The 21,590-nt window shown below is 47.9% G+C and overlaps 1 protein-coding gene across 2 annotated transcripts in view; it reads right to left on the reverse strand.

Moving 5' to 3' along the window:
• LOC146813794 (cap-specific mRNA (nucleoside-2'-O-)-methyltransferase 1-like) overlaps positions 1–21,590 on the reverse strand; it is a 664,820-nt gene that overhangs the window by 380,809 nt on the left and 262,421 nt on the right. For both annotated transcript variants that reach the window (XM_085610257.1, XM_085610256.1), the window contains exon 12: positions 19,572–19,704. In XM_085610257.1, coding sequence (XP_085466383.1) covers positions 19,572–19,704 — 133 coding nt within the window. The remainder of the gene's footprint in view (positions 1–19,571; positions 19,705–21,590) is intronic.

Here is a 21,590-nt window from a genome sequence, read left to right on the forward strand (position 1 = left end):
GATGCCCACACAAAGGGATAGTCAGGAACAAAGGGTGTTGTGGTGTCTGTGAGGGTAAATAATACAGACGTGTTCCAGTTGACCTGAATTCCGGAATAGCCACCAAAGCGTATCACCTCACTAACCAGTGGGCTGAGGTTCTCCTGAGTATTGCGGACATAAAGAGTAATATCGTCCGCATACATAGAAACTAAGAGCGCGAGCCGCAAAACCAATGCCATTCTGGGTATGATGTTGTTGAAGACGAGCTGCGAGGTGTTCCATTGCAACGGCGAATAGCATGGGGGATAGCGGACAACCCTTCCGCGTACCGTGCCCTATGGGGATGGGCTCAAAGATTTGGCATTGATACGAAGATGGGCAGGAGGAAGAGTGTAAAGGGGTAGCACTTTGCATATAAAAATCAGGCTGAAACCCAAGCGGGGAAGGAGGTAAAACAGGAAAGGCCACTCTAAGGTATCAAAGACCTTGGTGGCATCAAGCAGGGTGGCCACTGCCGGAAGCGCTGGGTTTATTTCATGGAGAACGGAGAAAATGGTTCGGAGGTTATAAAAGGTCGCGCGACGGTGAATAAACCCGGACTGGTCAGGGCGGGCGATAAGCGGCATGAGAGGAAGAAGACGGGCAGCGAGTAGTTGGGCGAAAATGTTATTGTCTGTATAGATGAGGGAAAAGGGACGATAGGAATCTCGCAGCTCGGGTGGTTTGTCCGGCTTTAGGAGTAAAGTGAGCAATGCCTCGCGTAGCGACAGGGGGAATTACCCTGTTTCAAAGGACTCATACATGGCAGCTAAATGAGGGATCAGAAGCGGGGCAAAGGCCTTATAGAAGGAGGCCGGCAGGCCGTCCAAACCAGGGGCCTTGTCACCGGGCATACTGTTAATCGCCGCTAGAATTTCTTCTTTAGAGAAGGGCTCGTCAAGGAATTCCCGGTGGGAATTGCCAAAGCCAAAGGAGCTGAAGGGTATCAAAGTATTGGTTAAGAACCTCACGCACACTAATAGTACTGGTTGATGTTTTACATTCATTCGGCCGCAACTCCGGCCTTGTCATCAACTGGGCTAAATCATGTGTGTATGTGCTCTCTGGGGAGGCTCCAATCCTCCCGCGGGGCTGTCCGATCCAGATCGCCTCGCGGGGGTTCAGGTACCTGGGTGTCTTCATTACTCTGGACCCGGAGGCCCGCTACGAACGGAACTTGCTTCCCCCCCTCCAGCGCCTGAAGGAGGACGTCGCGCGCTGGCGGCGCCTGCCGCTTTCGCCGCTCGGCCGGGCGGCATTGTTCAAGATGATGTCGTTGCCACGCTTCCTGTACGCTTTGCAGAACACTATGGACTTAGTCCCGGCGCGCTACTTCCGTGAGGTGGAGAGTCTGCAACGCCGCCTGTTCTGGGACGGGAGGCCGCGTATTGCCCTGGCGAAGTTGACGCTCCCATGGTATGACGGGGGGATTGCCCTCCCGGATATTAAACGGTACTATTGGGCCTCCCAGCTAGCTGCAATTAACCATGGCCTATACGGGCCTGCCTTAAACCCGGCATTTGAAATGGACAAGATGCTACTGCCAGGTGGCGACTACAATCGAGCGCTCTATTCTAGCGCGCCCGACGCTCGTCTGACGGGCCCCACGCGTGTCATGGTGCGAGTGTGGCACGCGGCCAATGCAGCTATGGGGTGGAAGGATCGTTTGACCCGGGCGTCACCACTATACGCGCCTGAGCGGTTGGGCTCCCTGTGGACCTCGAAGGGCTTCGAGAAGTGGGACATAATAGGCATCAGCAAAGTGGGGGATCTCTGGACGAGGGGAGGATTTAAAACGTTCGAGACGCTGCAGACGGAATTTCAGTTGCAGGGCAGTGAGTACTTTCGGTATTTGCAGGTCCGTCATGCACTGGGCTCCGTCTTCCCAGACGTTGCCTCCATCCCGGAGTATTCCCCCCTGGAGGATAGAGTGCTGGATGGACACGTCACGGACAGCACGATCTCACTGATCTACAAAAACTGATCAACGACCACTCGGGCTTGCTGACTGCCCTCCGTGAGGCTTGGGTTGCTGACGGGCTGGAGTTGGACGACGAGGACTGGACCTCCGCGGTGGCCTCCCCGAAGGAGGTGGCCATACCGGCTCGCCTTCGCTTCGTCCAGCTCAAGATACTCCACCGGGTCTACATGGCGGGGCCAAGGCTTCTGCGTATGGGCTATGCTGAAGATGGGTTGTGTAAGCGTGGGTGTGGTGCTTTGGGGACCTTTCTGCATATCTTGTGGGAATGCCCGGAGGTGGAGCGATTCTGGCGTGGTGTGCATGAGGTCCTGCGAGTGGTTACGCATGTGGCGCTGCTGCCTGAAGCGAGGAGATGCCTGTTGAATGTGTGGGAACCAACTGATTACTCGGCTCCGCAGACGTGGTGGGTGACTCTGGGATATATGATAGCTAAGCGTGATATTGCTCAACTGTGGGGATCCCAGAGGCCCCCGACGGTATCTGCCTGGAAAGAATGCATGGACTGGTGCATGTTTCGAGAAAAGGTGGTGTATGTGGCGAGGGGTAAGCCTGGGACATGGGTGAAAGTATGGGGCCCCTGGAACGCCTACCGCGGGGGTATCTGTGCACCACCGTTGCTGCCTGATACCTCACCAGCCCCGTCCCCTTAGCCGACTCCTTCCCCCGGCACCGGGCATTGGGTTCCCCCAGTCCTCGCTCTGTTCTCTTCCCCCTCTTTAGACTCCTGTGGATAGTTGGGATCCCCCCTCTAGGGGAGCACGTGCTGCTATCTCCGATTATGGGTTGCCTTGTGGGTGTGGTTTTTCTTGTTGTTCGTAATTTAAAATGAAACCGTATAGTGGGGTCTGGCCGATGTGGCTTATGACGTTGTTACCTCCTGAGCATGCTCCTCTGCAACGCCACGTGTTTTATAAATGTATGTCTTATGCTCCTATCATTACTAGCGGCCGGCCGGAAGGTTGTAGGCCCATACTTGTATATTCTTGAGACTTGTAATAAACGGTTTCAAAAAAAAAAAGAACCTCACGCAGAGGTACCGATCCGGCCATGTAGAGTTGTGTGTAGAATGTAGTGAAGCGCGCTATAATTTCCTCAGGGGAGGTAGTACAGGCAGGGCCGCCATCCTGAAGGGCGGTGATGTAGGACGCAGCCCGAGGCTGGCAGAGGAGGTTGGCAAGGGTTTTGCCAAGCCGATCGCCCTCACCGAGAAACACAAGTTCTCTGTTGGCCTCGTCGGCAAAGTCAGTAAGTTACCCGCGGATCTGGGCAAGCGTGTCAGGGTGCATGAGAAGAGTCGAGAACCTTAATCTCTCTTTCCAATTTGTCAAGAGTGTCGCGGATAGAGCGTAGAGCGCCAGACTGCTTGGAAATACATTTCCCACGAATGACGGTTTTAAACCCTTCCCAGAGCATGGATGGGGAGTCAACCGAACCCTCATTGAGCTCGAAGTAATTCGGAATAGCGGTTTGTATCTCGTCACAGAAGACCGAGTCGCGTAACGCATTAGGGGGATGCCGCCAGGATATGGCACGACGAGGGGAATGTGGGAGGCAGAGGCGAAAGAGAGGATGATCGGAGAGAGTGCGCGCCATATGATCAACAGAGGTGAGCCACACCAAGGCATCCGGAGTGGTGATCCATAAGTCCAGGCGGGGCCAGCAGCCGCGGGAACCAATGATGCAGGTGCCCTTCCGCACAGTAGGGTGAGCGTGACGCCATGCATCGTACTGGGAGTTGTCAGAGAGAACAGAGCTGAGAAGTGAAGCCGCGCGTGGGTTAGGGGCATGAGGACCGGACCAATCTAAAGTGGCGGACAGGGTCACATTAAAATCACCCCCCCAAAGAGGAACGCAGCAGGGTCAAGGGAGGAGATGTTGTGCCAGACCTGCGCGAAGAAGTCCGAGTCATCGCAGTTGGGGCCGTACAAAGTGGCAAGTGTCATGGGCTGGGCCTGTAGGGCACCATGAAGAATCACAAATCGCCCTCCAGGGTCAGTGAACACTTGAGAGGTTTGCCATGGGAGCCCTTTGCGCAGCAGAATGGACACCCGCCGGGAGTAATTTGAGTAGAAGGAAGAGTGAATTTATCCCCAATGTCGGAAAAGGAGTCTAGAAGAGGTAGCCGGTAACAGATGGGTCTCTTATAAAAAACAAATGTCCACTTTGTGTCGTATGAGGTGGGCATGGACCAGTTCCACCTTGCTGTGGTCCTTAAGCCCACGGACATTCCAGGTCCAGAGAGTAGTGTCAGTCATGGTGCCGTGTCAAGGTAGGTAGTACCGAAAAAGGGTGTAGAGGGAGGCAGAAACTGTGTACAGACGCATAGAGCGATGTGGTAGATAATGGGGAAGGATCGCAGTGCAGTAACCGAGGAATCACAATGAAACAGCACAGTCAAAAACACAACTGAATCCTAATAGGGAGGTAACAGTTCAGACAATTCATTCCCCCCCTAGAATGAGTTTGGACAGCAGGAGAGAGAAGACATGTCATGGAAAAGCCGGGTGAATGAGCCTGTGCTAGAAAGAACAATAAGGCTACATAGGGAAGTCACCAATCCCAAGACCCCAACGCCCAACCACCCGAGCCCACCCCCAAAACAAGGAAACCCAGACAGCCCCCCACACCAACACCCCAACCAGGCTGAGGTACCACCCATTCCCACCCCAGGGACCCACAACTAGGAAGGGAAAATCAATGTCCATGAAGGGGAATTATCCCGTGGGGGCATGGCGACGCTCAGCAAACACCTCTGCAAGAAACACAGGGTGGCCAAGCGGTAAGTATTGGCAAACTACCAGAAATAAACATCAGGGAGTAGAGGAAACCACACCAAGGGCAGAAGTATGAACTGGGATGCCTAGGAGGCAACGTTGACCAAGAGGCCTGAATTCAAACTAAGAGCCTGAATGACAGAGTACAAATAGCAGATAGGCAGTGCGTGACATCAGGTCAATCATTATCACTAAGATTGTTATCAGCGGCATCTTGGGAGTTGGCAGGCGAAGAACGATGTGACCTGTCCAGTTTTTTAGCAAACGCCAACACCTCTCTGGGATCTAGGAAAGCGAGCATCTTGGAGCCTTGTTTGACATACATTTTAGCCGGGTATGCCAATGAGTAGGAGATCTCGTGGTTTTGAAGGAGCCGCTTCGCCGTTAGGAACTCACGGCGAGCCACCTGATCCGCCGTGGTGTAATCAGGGTAGAACGACTGAGAGTTACCTTGGTGGCAGATGTCGCCCTTCTCCCTGGCCACCCGAAGAATGGTGTCGCGGTCCCTGAAGTTCAGATTTTTGGCTATTATGGGGTGGGCCGGCAGGCCAGGGCGAGGGCCAAGAGAACGGTGGGCCAGCTCGACAATGAAGACAGGAGAAAGGATGTAGCAACAGACGAGGAATCACAAGGGCGGCCGCCCGGTGCACACACAGCCGCAGGAAGACCACCCCCTGCGGTAATCAGGCCTCTGGGGAACCGGGGCCGGTGAAATCAAAAGGCCGATATCACAGCCCGCAGCAGGATGCCTCGGTGAGCTAAAGGCCGCGGCGGGAGGGGGGCAGCACATGGCGGGCAACCGCGGGGAGCACGCCACCCGCGTCGCCAGTGCCGATGGGGAAAGGCCTAAGCAGCGGGCGCCGGTGACTGGAGCGCGGCACCCGCGTGTGAACTGGCCAGGTGGTACGACTCGCGCGCTCCCAACCCCGCCACAGTGCGCCCCCGGAGCAACAGCACTTACCGGCTCCGATGAAGGAGTCGTGGAGGTCAGGTGCAGGGCAAGGATCTGGTGTCCAGAGGCTGCCCGCAGTCAGCTCCGGAGATGCCGTGCGGGCCGCGCCAGCCGCGGAGCCAGGCCCAGGTCACACGCAGCGGCGGATCTCGGCTCAGCAAGGTCGCAGGCAGGAGTGGGATCGAGCTGCGCCTTAAGGTCAGGCAAATGGCAATGGCGCGGTTCCAGGCAGCGATGAATGGTGTGTCTGCAGGATATTTCATAGATTTTTGGCTTGGCCGGCAGAGCCCACTCAAAGTGCGGCCATCTTGCAGCCGGCTAAGCCACGCCCCCATTGGTAACACTTTACATTTGATTTAGATAAACCAGGAGTCCAGATTCAATTAATCAAGGAATCCTACGGTCCGTTGTAAGTACCTGCAACAATCTCACTGTATAAATAAAATAGAAGACAAAATAGGTCTACTGCTTCGTACAAGACCTCATGGCACTCAATAACAGTTATTCCCAGCTTCCCAGTGACAACATTCTTTTGTGTATTCCAAGAGCTTCCTGGTGGTTAACTGTTGTAGACCCATGCTCTGTCTTCTTTTCCATTCCTATACACAGGAAAAATAGACTTTTAGCTACTTTTCTTCTACAGAATTACAGGAAAACATGGCTTCACAAGTCTTCTATTAAATATGTCTACCATTTTCTCAGGTGATGCAAGAAAACACAAGGGTCAAACTGAAAAAGAGATGAAGCAGAGGTCATGATCTGTGTAAGAAGGTGAAATAAAACCAATTCACTTGTATCTAGATAGTCTTGGACCTGGGAAGAATCACCCTTTTATTGTCTTCTTTCATTTCCCTTAACAAATAGAGCGGGTAGATCTTCAATTGTCGGCATGGGGATAAAGCACAGATAATTTATTGTCGAACAGATGGTTGATGATGACTTGGCGGACAAAGGCTTCAACAGTGGGACATTGGAAGTTTATGCTTAACTGGTTAATGTCCCTGTCACTGAGATAGTGGTTATTTATGCCTACTACCCCTCCTGGGATATAGGCCATCAAACAGGACTTTCCAGCCACCTCTACCTTTGGTTTTTCTTTCAATTTGACTCCAGGTGTTACCCATCTCCTTGCAGTCAGTCTCGAGGCCCCGATGCCAGGTGTTTCTTAGCCTTGCCCTTTTCCTTTCCCCTTGAGGGTTCCAGGTCAGGCCTTGCCTGGTAGTGTTTGATGCGGGCTTGTGGAGGGTGTGACATATCCAGCCCCAGCGTCTTTTCATGATTTCTTCATGAGCAGGGAGTTGGAAAGTCTGCTGCCAAAGGTCATTGTTCCTGATGGTGTTTGGCCAGTGGATTTGGACGACGTTCCTATGGCAGGTGTTCATGAAGGTCTGAACTTTGTTCGTGATGGTCATTGTTGTCCTCCAAGTTTATGCTGCATACAGAAGGACTGATTATACATTGGTGTTAAAAAGCCTGCTCTTGGATTGCAGCATTAGGTCTTTCGACCTCCAGATCTTTAGCTGCATGAAGGCAACCCTTGCTTTGCCGATTCTTGCCTTGACGTTAGCATCTGTGCCGCCCTGCTTGGCTATGACCCTGCCAGGTAGGTGAAGGCCTCAACCTCTTCCTCATTGCCTGCAGAGTGACTGCAGTTGTGCTTACCTTATTATCCTTCAGAATCTTGGTTTTTTCACCTGAGAATGTTGAGGCCAAGTTGTGCGGATGTGGGCTGCCCCCTTGACAGTCTTGTCTTGCATCTGCGCATGGGTGTGGGAAAGTAGGTCCAGGTTGTCTGCAAAGTCGAGGTCATCAAGCAGCATCCAAGGTGTCCACTGGACCCCATTTTTTCTCCTTGCTGTGGATGTCTTAATGATACAGTCTATGGCCAGCAGTAAGAGAAAAGGCAAGAGCAAACAACAATGGTGGACTCCGGTTCTCACTTGGAAGGCTTCTGTGAGTTCTCCTCCATGGACTTTCTTGCAGGTCAAACCCTCGGAAGCATTCCTAATGATTCTTACAATATTATCTTGCACACTGTAGTGGCGGAGGAGTTTACAAAGATTCTCTCTGTCCACACTGTTGAGTGCCTTCTCACAGTCGAAGTTGACAGAGGGGGGAGTTACATTCCATTGACTGCTCAATGATGATGAGCAGTATTGTAGTTTGGTCTGTACAGGATCTATCTCTTGAAAGCCAGTTTGCTGATCTCACAACTGAACTTCAACTTGTTCCATCATTCTGTTCATCTGTTCAGGAGGACTCTGTTGAACACTCTGCCTGGGGTTGATAGAAGAGTTATCCCTCTATAGTTTCTGCAGTTACTCAGGTCACCTTTCTTGGGGATCTTGATGAGAGATCTCCTCCTTCCAGTCTGACGGCACCTTCTTCCTTTTCCCAGATCCCTACAAATATGGGTTAGAGCAGTTCAGCCTTCAGTGCATCTGAAGCAATGTTGTAGGGTCCTGCTGCCTTCCCATTTCTCAGATTTTTGATGGGTAGCCTTGGATATTCCTTGGTTGGTCTGCTGAAGTCAATTGGTAAGTCATTGTTAGCTGGCTGTATGTCTGGTGGAGACTGCGGCACGGGCTGGTTCAGCAGTTCTTCAAAGTGCTACACTCTTCTTCGTTGTTGGCCTTTGTTACCCATGATTGACTTTCTAGCTTTGTCTTTTACAAGTCTTTCTGCCTTGCTGCATATGCCGGAGACTTTCCTTGTTAAGTCGTAGGGTTCTTTCAAGTTTCCATGGCTTGCTGCTTCCTGAGCTTCTGTGGCAAGACCATCAATTAATCTTCGGTTCTCTCCTGTTAAGTTTCTCGTAACTTCCTTGTTGATTCGGTGTATTCGCTTGAGCTTTTGCTTTTTCTGCTCTCGTTCAGCTGATGTTGACTCCAGCTTTCTTTTCCTTTCTCTCTTGAAGTTTGTGGAGAGTCTTGGTGGAGATCTATTCTTTATGCTGGAGTTTCATGGGACCCAGTATCCTTCTAGCAATCTATTTCTTTGATCTTCTCCCACTGACTTGTTACTGTGTCTCTGTCATCCCCTACATCTTGTAGGATTTGAAACTTGTTACTGAGTGTGACTGAGCATTCAATTCCATTGCTGTGGATCTTGAGGAGGGTGGTGTTCTATTGCTGGCAATGGTTTGGTGGTTCCATCCATGCTTTCTTCAGCTTTAACTTAATCTGGCCACGACAAGTTGATGGTCCGATGCCACTTCCGCTCCTCTCATTAAACCTGCAGTGACCTCGGGAACTTCTAGTAAATACAGACATGGTCGATCTGATTCTCTGGTGAATGGCCTGGTGACACCCACATTGCCTTGAGTATTCTTTTGTCTGGGAATACACTACCGCATATCCCCAGACTGTTCAGGGCACAGATCTGCGATCCATTCGCCATCTCAAGTAGCGTGTTATCCATCCTTCAAATGGACAGACTCTACCACCAATCCTCCCTATACCCCTTCCTTGTTATCTTCCCTCTCTCATGCTCAACCACTGATTTGTAGTTTGTTTTCTCTGCTGCAACTTGGGCTGTCCTGCCTGTCTCGTACAATGTCCTCACGTTCCATGTCCGATGGTGATGGTCGAAAGCAAGCAGGCCCAAAGTTCAGCTGAGAAAGGAGAAGGGTTATGAGTGGGGCTGTCTACGCCACCATGTATAAAAAATCCTAGCTACAGAAACGTCATTCAAAACACATCCTGGCCTTAGGGCGAGAGGAATCTCCTTCAAGGAAAGCTATGACACCTTGTGGTGAAAGCCAGAGATTCCTGGAAGCCACAAAGCAGATCCATATACTTTCGACCAAGACCATCACAATCTGGATAATGGTTGGTTACAAACAATGATAAGTTACAAAATTATACTGGTGAAGATATTGTCAAATATTTTTGATATGCTGGGAGATTACACCATCTGATTCAAAAGCTACCTTTATTGGGCCATTGTCTTTCACCTTTTTATTAGTATTAGGTTTAGAATATACTATAATTAGTGGCGGCCGGTAAGTACAACTTTAAGGGCGGCAGGGGAGCTCACACACTCACTTACACCCATGCATTCACATGCGGACGCGCACACACACCCATTCACAACACTCACTCACATATATAAATACATACATGCACGCAACAAACATTCAATAAGAATACCACACTTACCTGCTGCAGCTCTGAGGGAGGGAAGCCTCAGAGGTGCTAGAGGGATTGGGACTGCAGCCTCCCCTCTAAGGTTGGCCAATGAGGGGAGGCAGCAGTTCCTACCTCATCAGAGAGTAGGTAGGGGTCAGAGAGAATGCTGACTAAACCCATTATGTGATGAGGTGTCTGTGATAGACACTAAGCCCTGGGCACTTCAGGCCTTAAAAATGAAGTGCCCACCAAGAGGTTATCACTGACGCTACCCTCTCCTCACAAAGGGGAGAGACCTGAGGACCTTTGCCAAGCTCGGGAGGCTACGCCCACAGGAGCTGTGACATTCTCACCCCAGCAAAGTTCAGGTCAGGCAGTGAGGTGCCTAAGCAATAAGCAGATGTCTTGTTCCAGGCTGCCTGACCTGAAAATATAGTGTCTCTGAGGCTGACCTTTGTTCTACCCGACATACACTCTAGGTCCAAAAGGTGCGGGATTGTGGAGGGGCCCCTCGGCTCTTATGGAGGGGGGGGGAGGGGGGGGGCAGCTGCTGACTATAATGATTATTTTAGTAGAATAGTCTGATTAAAATGGCTGATCAGCAGACGAGGCTGCATAAAGCATGTGCAGTACTTCAAGAACTAGAACCCTAAGCAAACGGAAAATGCTACTAACCAGTATGCATCTGTTCTTGGCATGTAGAGCTGCAGAGTTGTACACTATGCATATATCACCATCTGGTGTTGGGCTGTTGGGCTCGGATGCTTGCAACTTGTTGTTGTCTTGGAAGAAGTCTTTTGTAGTCACAAGATAGGGGACTCCTCCCTTTGGACGATAGTGCGCATGGGCATCGACTCCATCCTCAGATTGTTTTTCGCCATGAAGGGAAATGATGGAGTTTGATAGAAATACAATAGATGTCCATGTAAGTGTATCTAATTAAGATAATACTGGAACAGATACAGGTCCCGGGCAGGCGGCTGGGCGAGTACAACTCTGCAGCTCTACATGCCAAGAACAGATGCATACTGGTAAGTAGCATTTTCCGTTCGAGGCATATGAGCTACAGATTGTACACTATGCATAGACTGTACAGCAGTGTCTCCCCTAGCGGTGGTCACCTGTATTTGTTGCAGTGGTTTGAAAAAGTGTTTTAAGAACAGCCTGGCATAGAGAGGCTTGTTGCTTGGCCTGCACGTCAAAACAACAGTGTTTGGGGAAGGTGTGTGGCGTAGACCATGTTGCTGCTTTAGATGTCATCTAAGGGAATGTTCCCTAAGAATGCCATGGAAGCCCCTAGTTTGCATGTTGAGTGCGTCCTAGGGGGAATTGTTATTGTGTATTTAGCTTCTGGTAGCATATTTGAATGCATTTGACTATCCACCTAGCAATCCCAGCTTTGGAGATGGGGATTCCTTTATGAGGTGGTGAGAAGGCTACAAACAGTTGTTTTGTCTTTCTAAAGGTCTTTGTCCTGTCAATATAATAAAGTAGGGATCTTTTGACATCAAGTGTGTGAAGAGCTCTCTCTGGTACAGAGTTCGGGTTTTAGAAAAACACTGGTAACTCAACTGATTGGTTAAGATGAAAAGCAGAGATTACTTTGGGAAGGAATTTTGGATTTGTTCTAAGAACCACCTTGTTACGATGTATTTGTAAGAATGGTTCATGTATGGTTAAAGCCTGGATCTCACTTACCCTTCTGAGAGGTAATTGCAACAAGGAAAGCTACTTTCTATGTGAGGAACTGCAGTTCACACTTGTGTAGAGGTTCAAATGGGGGACCCATGAGCCTGGTAAGAACAATGTTTAAATTCCACACTGGAGAGGGTGGCAGTCTGGGGGGAATTATCCTTTTAAGGCCCCCCCATAAAGACTTTAATTGGAGGTACTCTAAATAGTGACAAGTGTTGCCTGTTTTGTAAATAAGCAGCAAGTGCTGCTAGATGTAATCTTATGGATGGATATGCTAGATTACACCTTTGTAAGTGCAGCAGATAGCAAATGATGTCCTGGATTGAAGCATCCAGCGGATCGATTTTATTGTTATTGCAGTAGATGACGAATCTTTTCCACATTGCTGCATAGCAAGCTCTAGTAGTAGGGCGTCTGGCTTCTTTAATGATTTTCATACAGTCCGGTGGGAGGTTAAGGTAACCGAACTCTAGGACTTCAGGAGCCAAATCGCCAGATTTAGTTGAATTGGATCGGGGTGCCTTATCTTTCCATGGTTCTGCGTTAGTAGTGATGGGGAGAGGCGTCGTTTTTGGTGTGGGACTAGTGAGAGTTTTAACAGTGTTGTGAACCACGGTTGGCGTGCCCATGTAGGAGCTACTAGGATCATTTTTAGGTCTCGCCTGACCCAGCGCATGCGCTGGTCTGGCCAGACATTTAGTAGGTGGGTTTTGAAAGTGCTACCCACATTTTTGTGCTGGCTACAAGCTTCAGTGCAGGATGGCGTGCACGGGCACAGCTGCTCCACAAATTTCCCCCTCCCTTCTCGCCCAGCCATCTGCCTTTCCTGCGCCAGCCTTCAGCACCATGCCCCTCCCCCTGCTGCTGCGCGCGCATCCCTAGCGTGCTTTAGCGCTTCATCGCGATCGCGATGACTTTCGCTTTTGCGGCCGCGTGGCGTTACTTTTACTGCCGCGCGGCCAATGCTTGTTTTTCTGTATGTGTATTTTCTACCCCCCTCCATTTCTGTTTAATTTCTTTCCCTGCTTCGTCCTTCTCTTTCTTTCACCCTTGGTTTTCCTTCCTCCACGCTTCTGAATTTTCTCTCTCCTTTCCCCAATCCTAGCGACCTCCTTTGAACCCGATGCGCTTTTATTTTGCGTCTGTTTTAAAATCTTTTAATTAACTATTTATATGACTTGCGGGCAGCATGTTTGCCAGATCTCTTTACCACTCACACCGCTACCAAATATATGCTGTGTCTGCCTGTCCTTAGTTTATTTTAGTAAATAAAGCACAGCGCACTGTCAAATGACATACTTCCATTCCACAAAGAGGCTCTTATGTATCTAGTACGCAAACATTTAGGGGCAGGATCAACCAAATGGCGTTCTGTAGGGTCCTGCAGGGTCCTCAATTGAAACCGGTGTATGACAGTACGCACATGGGCAAATTAGCATTACACGTGGAATTTAGCATGAAACAAAAAAAAAAAACTACACAAAGCATCCGAGCCTCGGCTGTGGGAATATAAATACCTCTAAGTTGGGACATTTTTATTTTACGCACTTTCATTGCAAAACCCTTTCTTTTGTTCACCTCACTCTTCCTCCTCACCCCATCCCCCCAACCATCACTTGCAATCTACATGCTGTAAACACCTCCTCAGGCGCTTCCACACACCTACAATCAGGAGCCAGATCGCTAGATTCAGTTGTCCTGGATCGGGGTGCCTTATCTCTTCATGGTTCTGCGTTAGCAACGTTGGAGAGAGATGTCGTTTTTGGTGTGGAACTACTGAAAGTTCCAGGAGTGTTGTGAACCACAGTTGCCATGCCCATGTGGGAGCTACTAGGATCATCTTGAGAGACTGCTGTCTGAGCTTGTGTACTACTAGGGGGAGTGGCGGAAAAGCGTACGCAAATCTGCCTGACCAGTTCATCCATATCGCATTGCCCTTGGACAACGGGTGTGGAAACCTGGCGGCGAAGGTTGGGCATTTTGCGTTTGCGTGTGTGGCGAACAGATCTATGTCTGGTTGACCCCACATTTGGAAAAACTAGTTGAAGAACTTGGGGATGAAGTTCCCATTCGTGTATCTGCTGTGTCTGTCGACTTAGCAGATCCGTAATCTGATTGTGAACTCCTGGAAGGTGTTCTGCTAGAAGGTATATGTTTTGTGGAATGGCCCACCTCCATATGCTTTACGCCAGTTGAGAGAGCTGCAAAGAATGTGTGCCTCCTTGTTTTTGTATGTAATACATAGCTGTCATATTGTCAGTCCAGACTAGGACAGTCTTGTGGTGTAGCTGTACTTGGAATGATTTTAATGCTAGAAATATTGCCAGTAATTCTGGGTGACTGATGTGGAGCACCTTTTGTTGAGTGGTTCACTTGCCTTGAATTGTGTGGTTTGTGATGCGTCTGCTGTTAGCACTATCTGTGGAACTGGCTCTAGGAACGGCCGCCCTTTGGAAAGGTTTTGTGTGTTCCACCACTGCAGAGAGCGATATGTGAGGCTGTCCACCAACAAAAGATCTGTAAATTTTCCTTGAGCCTGGTTCCACTGACGTGCTAGGCATTCTTGTAAGGGGCACATCTGAAGTCTTGCGTAAGGTACGATGAAAAAGCAAGAGGCCATCATTCCTATGAGGGATCTTTTGACATCAAGTGTGTGAAGAGCTCTCTCTGTTACAGAGTCCGGGTTTTGGAAAAACACTGGTAACTCAACTGATTGGTTAAGATGAAAAGCAGAGATTACTTTGGGAAGGAATTTTGGATTTGTTCTAAGAACCACCTTGTTACGATGTATTTGTAAGAATGGTTCATGTATGGTTAAAGCCTGGATCTCACTTACCCTTCTGAGAGGTAATTGCAACAAGGAAAGCTACTTTCTATGTGAGGAACTGCAGTTCACACTTGTGTAGAGGTTCAAATGGGGGACCCATGAGCCTGGTAAGAACAATGTTTAAATTCCACACTGGAGAGGGTGGCAGTCTGGGGGGAATTATCCTTTTAAGGCCCCCCCATAAAGACTTTAATTGGAGGTACTCTAAATAGTGACAAGTGTTGCCTGTTTTGTAAATAAGCAGCAAGTGCTGCTAGATGTAATCTTATGGATGGATATGCTAGATTACACCTTTGTAAGTGCAGCAGATAGCAAATGATGTCCTGGATTGAAGCATCCAGCGGATCGATTTTATTGTTATTGCAGTAGATGACGAATCTTTTCCACATTGCTGCATAGCAAGCTCTAGTAGTAGGGCGTCTGGCTTCTTTAATGATTTTCATACAGTCCGGTGGGAGGTTAAGGTAACCGAACTCTAGGACTTCAGGAGCCAAATCGCCAGATTTAGTTGAATTGGATCGGGGTGCCTTATCTTTCCATGGTTCTGCGTTAGTAGTGATGGGGAGAGGCGTCGTTTTTGGTGTGGGACTAGTGAGAGTTTTAACAGTGTTGTGAACCACGGTTGGCGTGCCCATGTAGGAGCTACTAGGATTCCCTTGCTGGGAGGGAATGCTGTGGCTGAAATTTGGTGATTAGGGTTTGTATACTGGCTATCCTGGCTGGATTGGGATATGCTAGAGCTCTGGAGGTGTCTAATGTGGCCCCTAGATACTGATGTATGTGGGAGGGCTGCAGATGTGACTTGGTGTAGTTTACTGTGAATCCCAAGTTGTGTAGTAGCTGGATGGTTTGACGAGTATGATGAACACACTGGCTGAATGACTTGGCTTTTATCAGCTAGTCATCGAGGTATGGAAAGACATGAATTTGTTGTCTTCTTAAGTGTGCTGCTACTACTGCCAGGCACTTTCTGAACATCCTGGGTGCGGTGGTCACCCCCAAATGGAAGGACTTTGAACTGATAGTGTTGTCCGTCCACTATGAATCTTAGATATTTCCTGTGAGCAGAGTGTATGGGAATATGGAAGTAGGCGTCCTTGAGATCTAGTGTGGCAAGGAAGTCACTTTGTTGAAGTAGTGGGAGGACCTGTTGAAGATTGATCATATGAAAATGATCTGACTTCTATGTAGAGATTGAGAGGTCCGAGGTAGAGTGTTGGCCTTAGGGTGCCGTCCTTATTTGGGGATTAGGAAGTACAGCGAGTAAACCCCTGTTCCTTGATGCTGTAAGGGAACTTGTCCTATTGCTTGCTTTTGAAGCAGTGAGAGAACCTTCTGTTTTAGGAGCGTGAGATGTTCCGTGGACATTGGACGCTGTTTGGGTGGTATGGTGGGTGGGGTTGCTGTAAGTTCCAGGCAGTAACCATACTGGATAATTTGTCTTACCCACTTGTATGTGGTGATGGAAGTCCAGACAGGTAGGAACTGTGATAGTCTCCCTCCGACCGGGGTGGAATGGTCTGGAGGGAGTGGAGGGAAGTCACTGCTTATTAGAGAGGGAGGTGCGAGTGTTGTTGTTACCTCGGCCTCTCCCTTTGTTGCTATTTCCCCTGTATCCACCTCTAGAATATCCCCTGTTGTGGGATGTTTGTGTGGTGTTCTTGTAGGAAGACGAGACAGTGTCTGTTCTGATGTTTTTGGATGCTCCTCTATAGAGGAGCGACAAAAGGATCCACCTGTAGATGGAGACTGTAATGCCCCCATGGATTTAGCAGTCTCCGTGTTTTTTTTCCATTTTTTCTAGAGTGGTATCTACAGCCGGTCCAAAAAGCTGTTCTTGATTGAACGGCGGATTGCCGATAGTTGTTTATACCTCCTGTTTGAAGCCAGAGTTGCGTAACCAGGCATGTCGTCTGAGAAACACGCTAGTGTCAATGGACCTAGAGGTGGTGTCAGCTGCGTCAAGAGCACACTTGATTGATGTATTAGTTATTAATTTGCCCTCCTGAATTAAATCATTGGCCTTGGTCTTATATTGATAAGTTAAATGTTGCAATAGGGTTTCCAGTTGGTCGTAGTGAGCCCTATCGTACCGAGTAAGTAATGCCTGTGTGTTGGCTATCCGCCAGTGATTAGCTGCTTGGGCAGCAACTCTCTTGCCGGAAGCATCTAACAACTTAGACTCTTTATCCGGAGGTGGCGCATCACCGGAGGTCTGAGAGTTGGCACGTTTCCTAGCATTAGTTACCACTAGTGAATCTAAAGGTAGTTGACCCTTGATGTAGGTGGGATCATTGGGGGCGGGTTTATATTTTTTGTCAATCCTGAGATTGAGAATTCTAGTCCTAACAGGGTCCTTGAATATGTCGGGGCATGTTTAATGACACATTTTAACACTTGCAGGGTTTGTACAGTCTTTTGTGACTGTTCAAAGAGGTCTAGTAGAAAGTCCTCGTCTGCGGGGTCAGAATGCATATGAACACAAAGGTACAAAGCAGCTCTATTTACAAGCTGACCGAAGACAATATTGTCATCTGGGGGAGATGGCTTTGTTGGATATGCATGGGCATCAGGGAGGTCTGGAGGATCTACTGGGTCATCATAATCGCCCTAATCATCCTGTGGTACGTCTGTGTCGTCACCAGGGTCAGTGAAAGGGTCATTGTTGCCTCCCCATCCCCTGAATCATCCTCAACCTGTGGTGGTGGTGAGTTTGGTTGAAGTATGGAGAATGTGGAGGAGAGACAGGCTTAGGAGGAAGAACAAGAGAAGAGGGTCGTATAGGTGAAGTGGCACAGTCTTTTTCTCTTCACAGGCACTACAGGAATGCCTGGTGTGTCCAGTTTCCCCTTCTTGTGTGGAACTGTAGCCACATGTCCTGTTTTGGGGTATATGTGGAGAGTTTTTTGTTTTGGATCAATAGGATCCGGTCGAAAAAGTTCTTCCTCTTCGGTAACCGCTTTCCGTGCCGATTTCTTTGCGTCCGAGCGAGGTTTGGAGTTCTGTTCCGGGGCCTTAGATGTTTTGGGGTCCTTCGGCTTGGATGTGGAGGCGGAAATCTTTTTCGGTTCCAAATGTTTGGTTTCAGATCCGATGCCTTTTCTTTCGGCGTGGAGGTGTTCGGTGCTGATGTCTTTTTGGGAGTAGGCTGCCCACCCAGCTTCGGTGCCGATGGTGCCTGCGGAACACTGAGATGCGGTTTGCTCGGTCCCGAGCTACCGGAAGGCTTGTCCTTTATCTTGGCCCGAGGGCGGGGCTTCTGAAGCTTGTTTTCGGAAGTCTTGACCAGGGCCTTCTTTTTTCGGGTGGGGTAGGGGCAATCGTACTCACTCGTTCACCAGGAGTGATGTGGTCGTGTGAGTCTGAGTCGTCTGCTTCGGACACGATTTCCAGGTCTTCAGAATCGAAGATGTCCACAGGTACCGGAGCTGCTTGCTGCGCCATGATGTGTCGTCGGGCCCGGCGATCACGGATGGTCTTTTTGGATCGAAAAGATGCGCTGGCCTGGCAATTGTTCTTGTCGTGCTCGGGAATTTAGCTCCACACGGGGGGCATTTTTTAAATGGAGTCCTTTCCATGAGCTGTAGGCCGAAACAGCGTCGATAGGCCCAGCGGCCCGCGTCGACGACCGGAATCGAGTAGATGAGGTGCGCGTCGAAGATCACACGAGCGAAAACAGTACCTTCGAGTTTTAGATAATTTGCGTGTCGAAAAGGTTTGGAGAATACGGTGCCGAACCGGAGAGCAGAAGTTACATCCGAACCCGATGGCGGAAAAGAACAATCTGAGGATGGAGTTGATGCCCATGCGCACTATCGTCGAAAGGGAGTCACCTATCTCGTGACTACACAAGACTTCTTCCAAGACAACAACAAGGTGCAGGCATCCGAGCCCAACACCAGATGGCGATCTATGCATAGTGTACAATCTGCAGCTCATATGCCTCGAACATAACATTTCTCTTGAACATGCTGCAGGGACAAGCACTAGAATAATTTAATAAGCGGGTAATCTGCAAATTTAAAAATGTCAATTTCTGAAAAAGGAATTATTGTGCAACTGAAGTTTAGTCACATCTCCACAGTCTAGGTAACAAACACGAGACAAGTGGACACCAACTAGAGGAGCTCATAGGGTACGTCTATCTTGTTTATTACAACATGGACTAATACTGTAATAACCAAGATAGTGATATTACTGCTATGTTGTTTCCTTGCACAACAGCTTTCCAGCCTCTTAACAGGAAAGTAACTTCAATCATGTGACTCTGTGAAAAATCCAACTTAAATTTTGTGACTACAAATATCATCCGAAAATAATATTGCAAAATGAGTCAATTTAAAATTATAATTGCACTGAGAGGAGCTGGTCAAAGACGGCAGGCCTACCCTGTTGTGGTCTACGAAGATCAGATTGAAAAGTTCGTTGACATCAGTACATACAAAATTAGGCGTCCAGACTGGCAATCAATTAGAAGAAGGAAACGTCAAAACAGCCCATAAACAACTGCAATGGTTCTCAATAAATGACAGGTTTAAATCTACTATCCTACATATCATACACAAAGATTTGAGAACTAAAAAATCCAGGATGACACAAGCATAAATGAATAACCCACCACACCGCAAGCAGAAACATCACAACAGCCAATACAGATGATCCGACAGCTAGCTAATGTTTTTAAAATAAAACTGAGTTTGATACTTGGGATTTCAGGACCAGTGTTCTGAAATGACCATACAACGCCAAAGCATGTATGCACAAGGAGTAGAGGCATGCATGTAGCATCATACACAGTTTAAAGATTGTAGTAATTGCCTTTTCAGAATAACAGAAAGTTTAACTATGTCAAAAGCTGCACAGAAAGGATAATACCAGAGACAACTACAAGCCTTCATAAACTGTGTATGCGTAAGGTAGCAATGTTAAAATGTTAAATACAAAAATAACGTGCATTAAAAGAAACAAAGCAATGATGTTTCCTACAGCTTCAGAAGTAGACTTTCCAGCTTTTTTTTGCAGCTCAGGAAAAACTAGTAAGAGTTGGCAGAGCACGCTTACTCAATTTATTTGAACATCAAAATTCCTGAAGCAATGACTTCTATCAAAATGTCAGCTACTTAAAGCAGGTGGGCTGCAGAACCAAAATCAATTTTTAAAACAAAATATGTCTTACAATCATAACACTTACCTCTCCGAATTTGCTGGACGGCTGGTGACAGGTTTAAAAATAGACACTCTCTCAAAGCAGCAATAAAGTAAATAGACGAGCCCCACGCTGAAAGGAGTGAACAAATCAAAGGTTTTGCATATAAAGTGCCCTCCTACAATTAAAAAAGGAGGCATATTAGTGGGTACGAAATGGCATCCAGCCTTTTTAACCCTACATTTTATATCTATAGGAAATACTAAGACATGGGGTATTACGATGATCCAAACAAAACATATTAACAGTCTATTGGCAAAGTGCATGTTTAATGGCAATAGTTCTTTACGCTCAAAAAATACACTTTCCAGTGCTCATTTTAATAACCTCTGAAGCATAAAAGGCTTAAAAGCAAACCCATAATTAGACCTGTGACCTTAAAGTGAGGCCACTACAGTTAACACATTTTCCAACTTAAGACGGACTCCTTGAAACACTATCTAAATATTTTGTAAGAGAAAAATAGTTAGCTGCTCCAGATCTATGAATAAGAAAAGCAAAAGAACAGGGCACAGGCGGTACCAGCCTGTAACACTGAAGGTGAAGATCTAGACTTGGTACTAAACTACTAATGCCACATTTCAGTGGTGGGAGTTAGTGAGTCATGTTTGAGTACCAGGAGATAACCTAAACACTTCACCTGTTGGATGTCCAGTTTGAGCACACTTGCTCACCTAAGCCAATTTACATATTCAGACATTTGGTGAAGGGTTCTAGCCCTGATAGAGGCACAGCTTAGAAGATATAATGGCATATCTTAGCACATTTAATCTGACACTCCAGTCCACACTGGTATCTCATAAATCTTTCCAGAGATAACAGAGCTGTGAAGAGGGTATGGGGTCTTTGTAAACCCATCCATAAAGTAAAGCATAGAGGCTTACCTGTAGGTTTAGTTTTGCAACTTCAACTAATTTCTGGATTCACATGCTGTGCATTATTCCACCATCTAGTGGTTGGGTCAGGAAATCTCCACTATTCTGTAGTCCTACTTCTATTTTCTTGTTATTGGGTGACGACAGACACCCCATTTGGTGCATCCTGTGACGTATCCCTCCTCCGGAAACTCCCTCCTTTGGTCACCATGTTTAGATTCTTTATTTTTGTCTCTTTCCATATTTTTGGTGGAAGCGGGTGGGTCGTTTGCGAACTCTGAAAACTCTTTGAGCTGCAAAACTACCCCTACAGGCAATAAACCTTTACTCTTGTGGTTGGGTTGAAGATGAGTTTTGAGTTGTAAACAGATTTAAGACCGACTGTCCTACTCGAGCTTCCTTGTTCATTTGAATGTTTATGCAGTACTGTTTTGTGAATCTGTGTACTGATGACTGTGTTGCTGCCATGCATATCTCTGTAAAGGTGTGTTTGCTGGAACGGCAAAGGGTGGTCATTTCTTCCTTGCTGGATGTTCTCTTGGTGTGGAAGTCAGTTTTTCTCCTTTACTTATGTGACACAGCTGAATAGCATGTGAGATCCATCAGATCTTGTGCCCTCAATTACTGCTTTCCCTTATATTACTGTCTGCATAGGAGACAAATAGTTGTTTTGTCTTTCTGCTTGACTTTGTTTGTTCAATGTAGTACATTATGGAACGTCTTGCGTCCATTGTATGTAGTGCCCTTTCCGTGTGCGCTCTTGGTTTTTGAAAAAAACATGGAATTTGTATTGTTTGGTTAATGTGGAAGTGTGACACTACTAGAAGGAATATGCTACTTACCAGTATGCATCTGTTCTTGGCATGTAGAGCTGCAGATCTACACACTATGCATAGATCGCCATCTGGTGTTGGGCCCGGATGTTTGCACTTGTTTTTGTCTTGGAAAGTCTTCGGAAGTCACGAGGTAGGTGACTCCTCTCTTGGATCATAGTGCGCATGGGCATCGGCTCCATCTTCAGATTGTTTTTCGCCAGCGGGGAAATGATGGAGTTTTGTAAGAAACAGGAAAGATGCCCATGTATGCTGTATCTAAATGAGATAATACTGGAACAGATAAAGGTAGCCGG

This window comes from Triturus cristatus, chromosome 6, assembly GCF_964204655.1.
Source record: "Triturus cristatus chromosome 6, aTriCri1.1, whole genome shotgun sequence".
In the NCBI taxonomy this organism is placed as follows: Eukaryota; Metazoa; Chordata; class Amphibia; order Caudata; family Salamandridae; genus Triturus; species Triturus cristatus.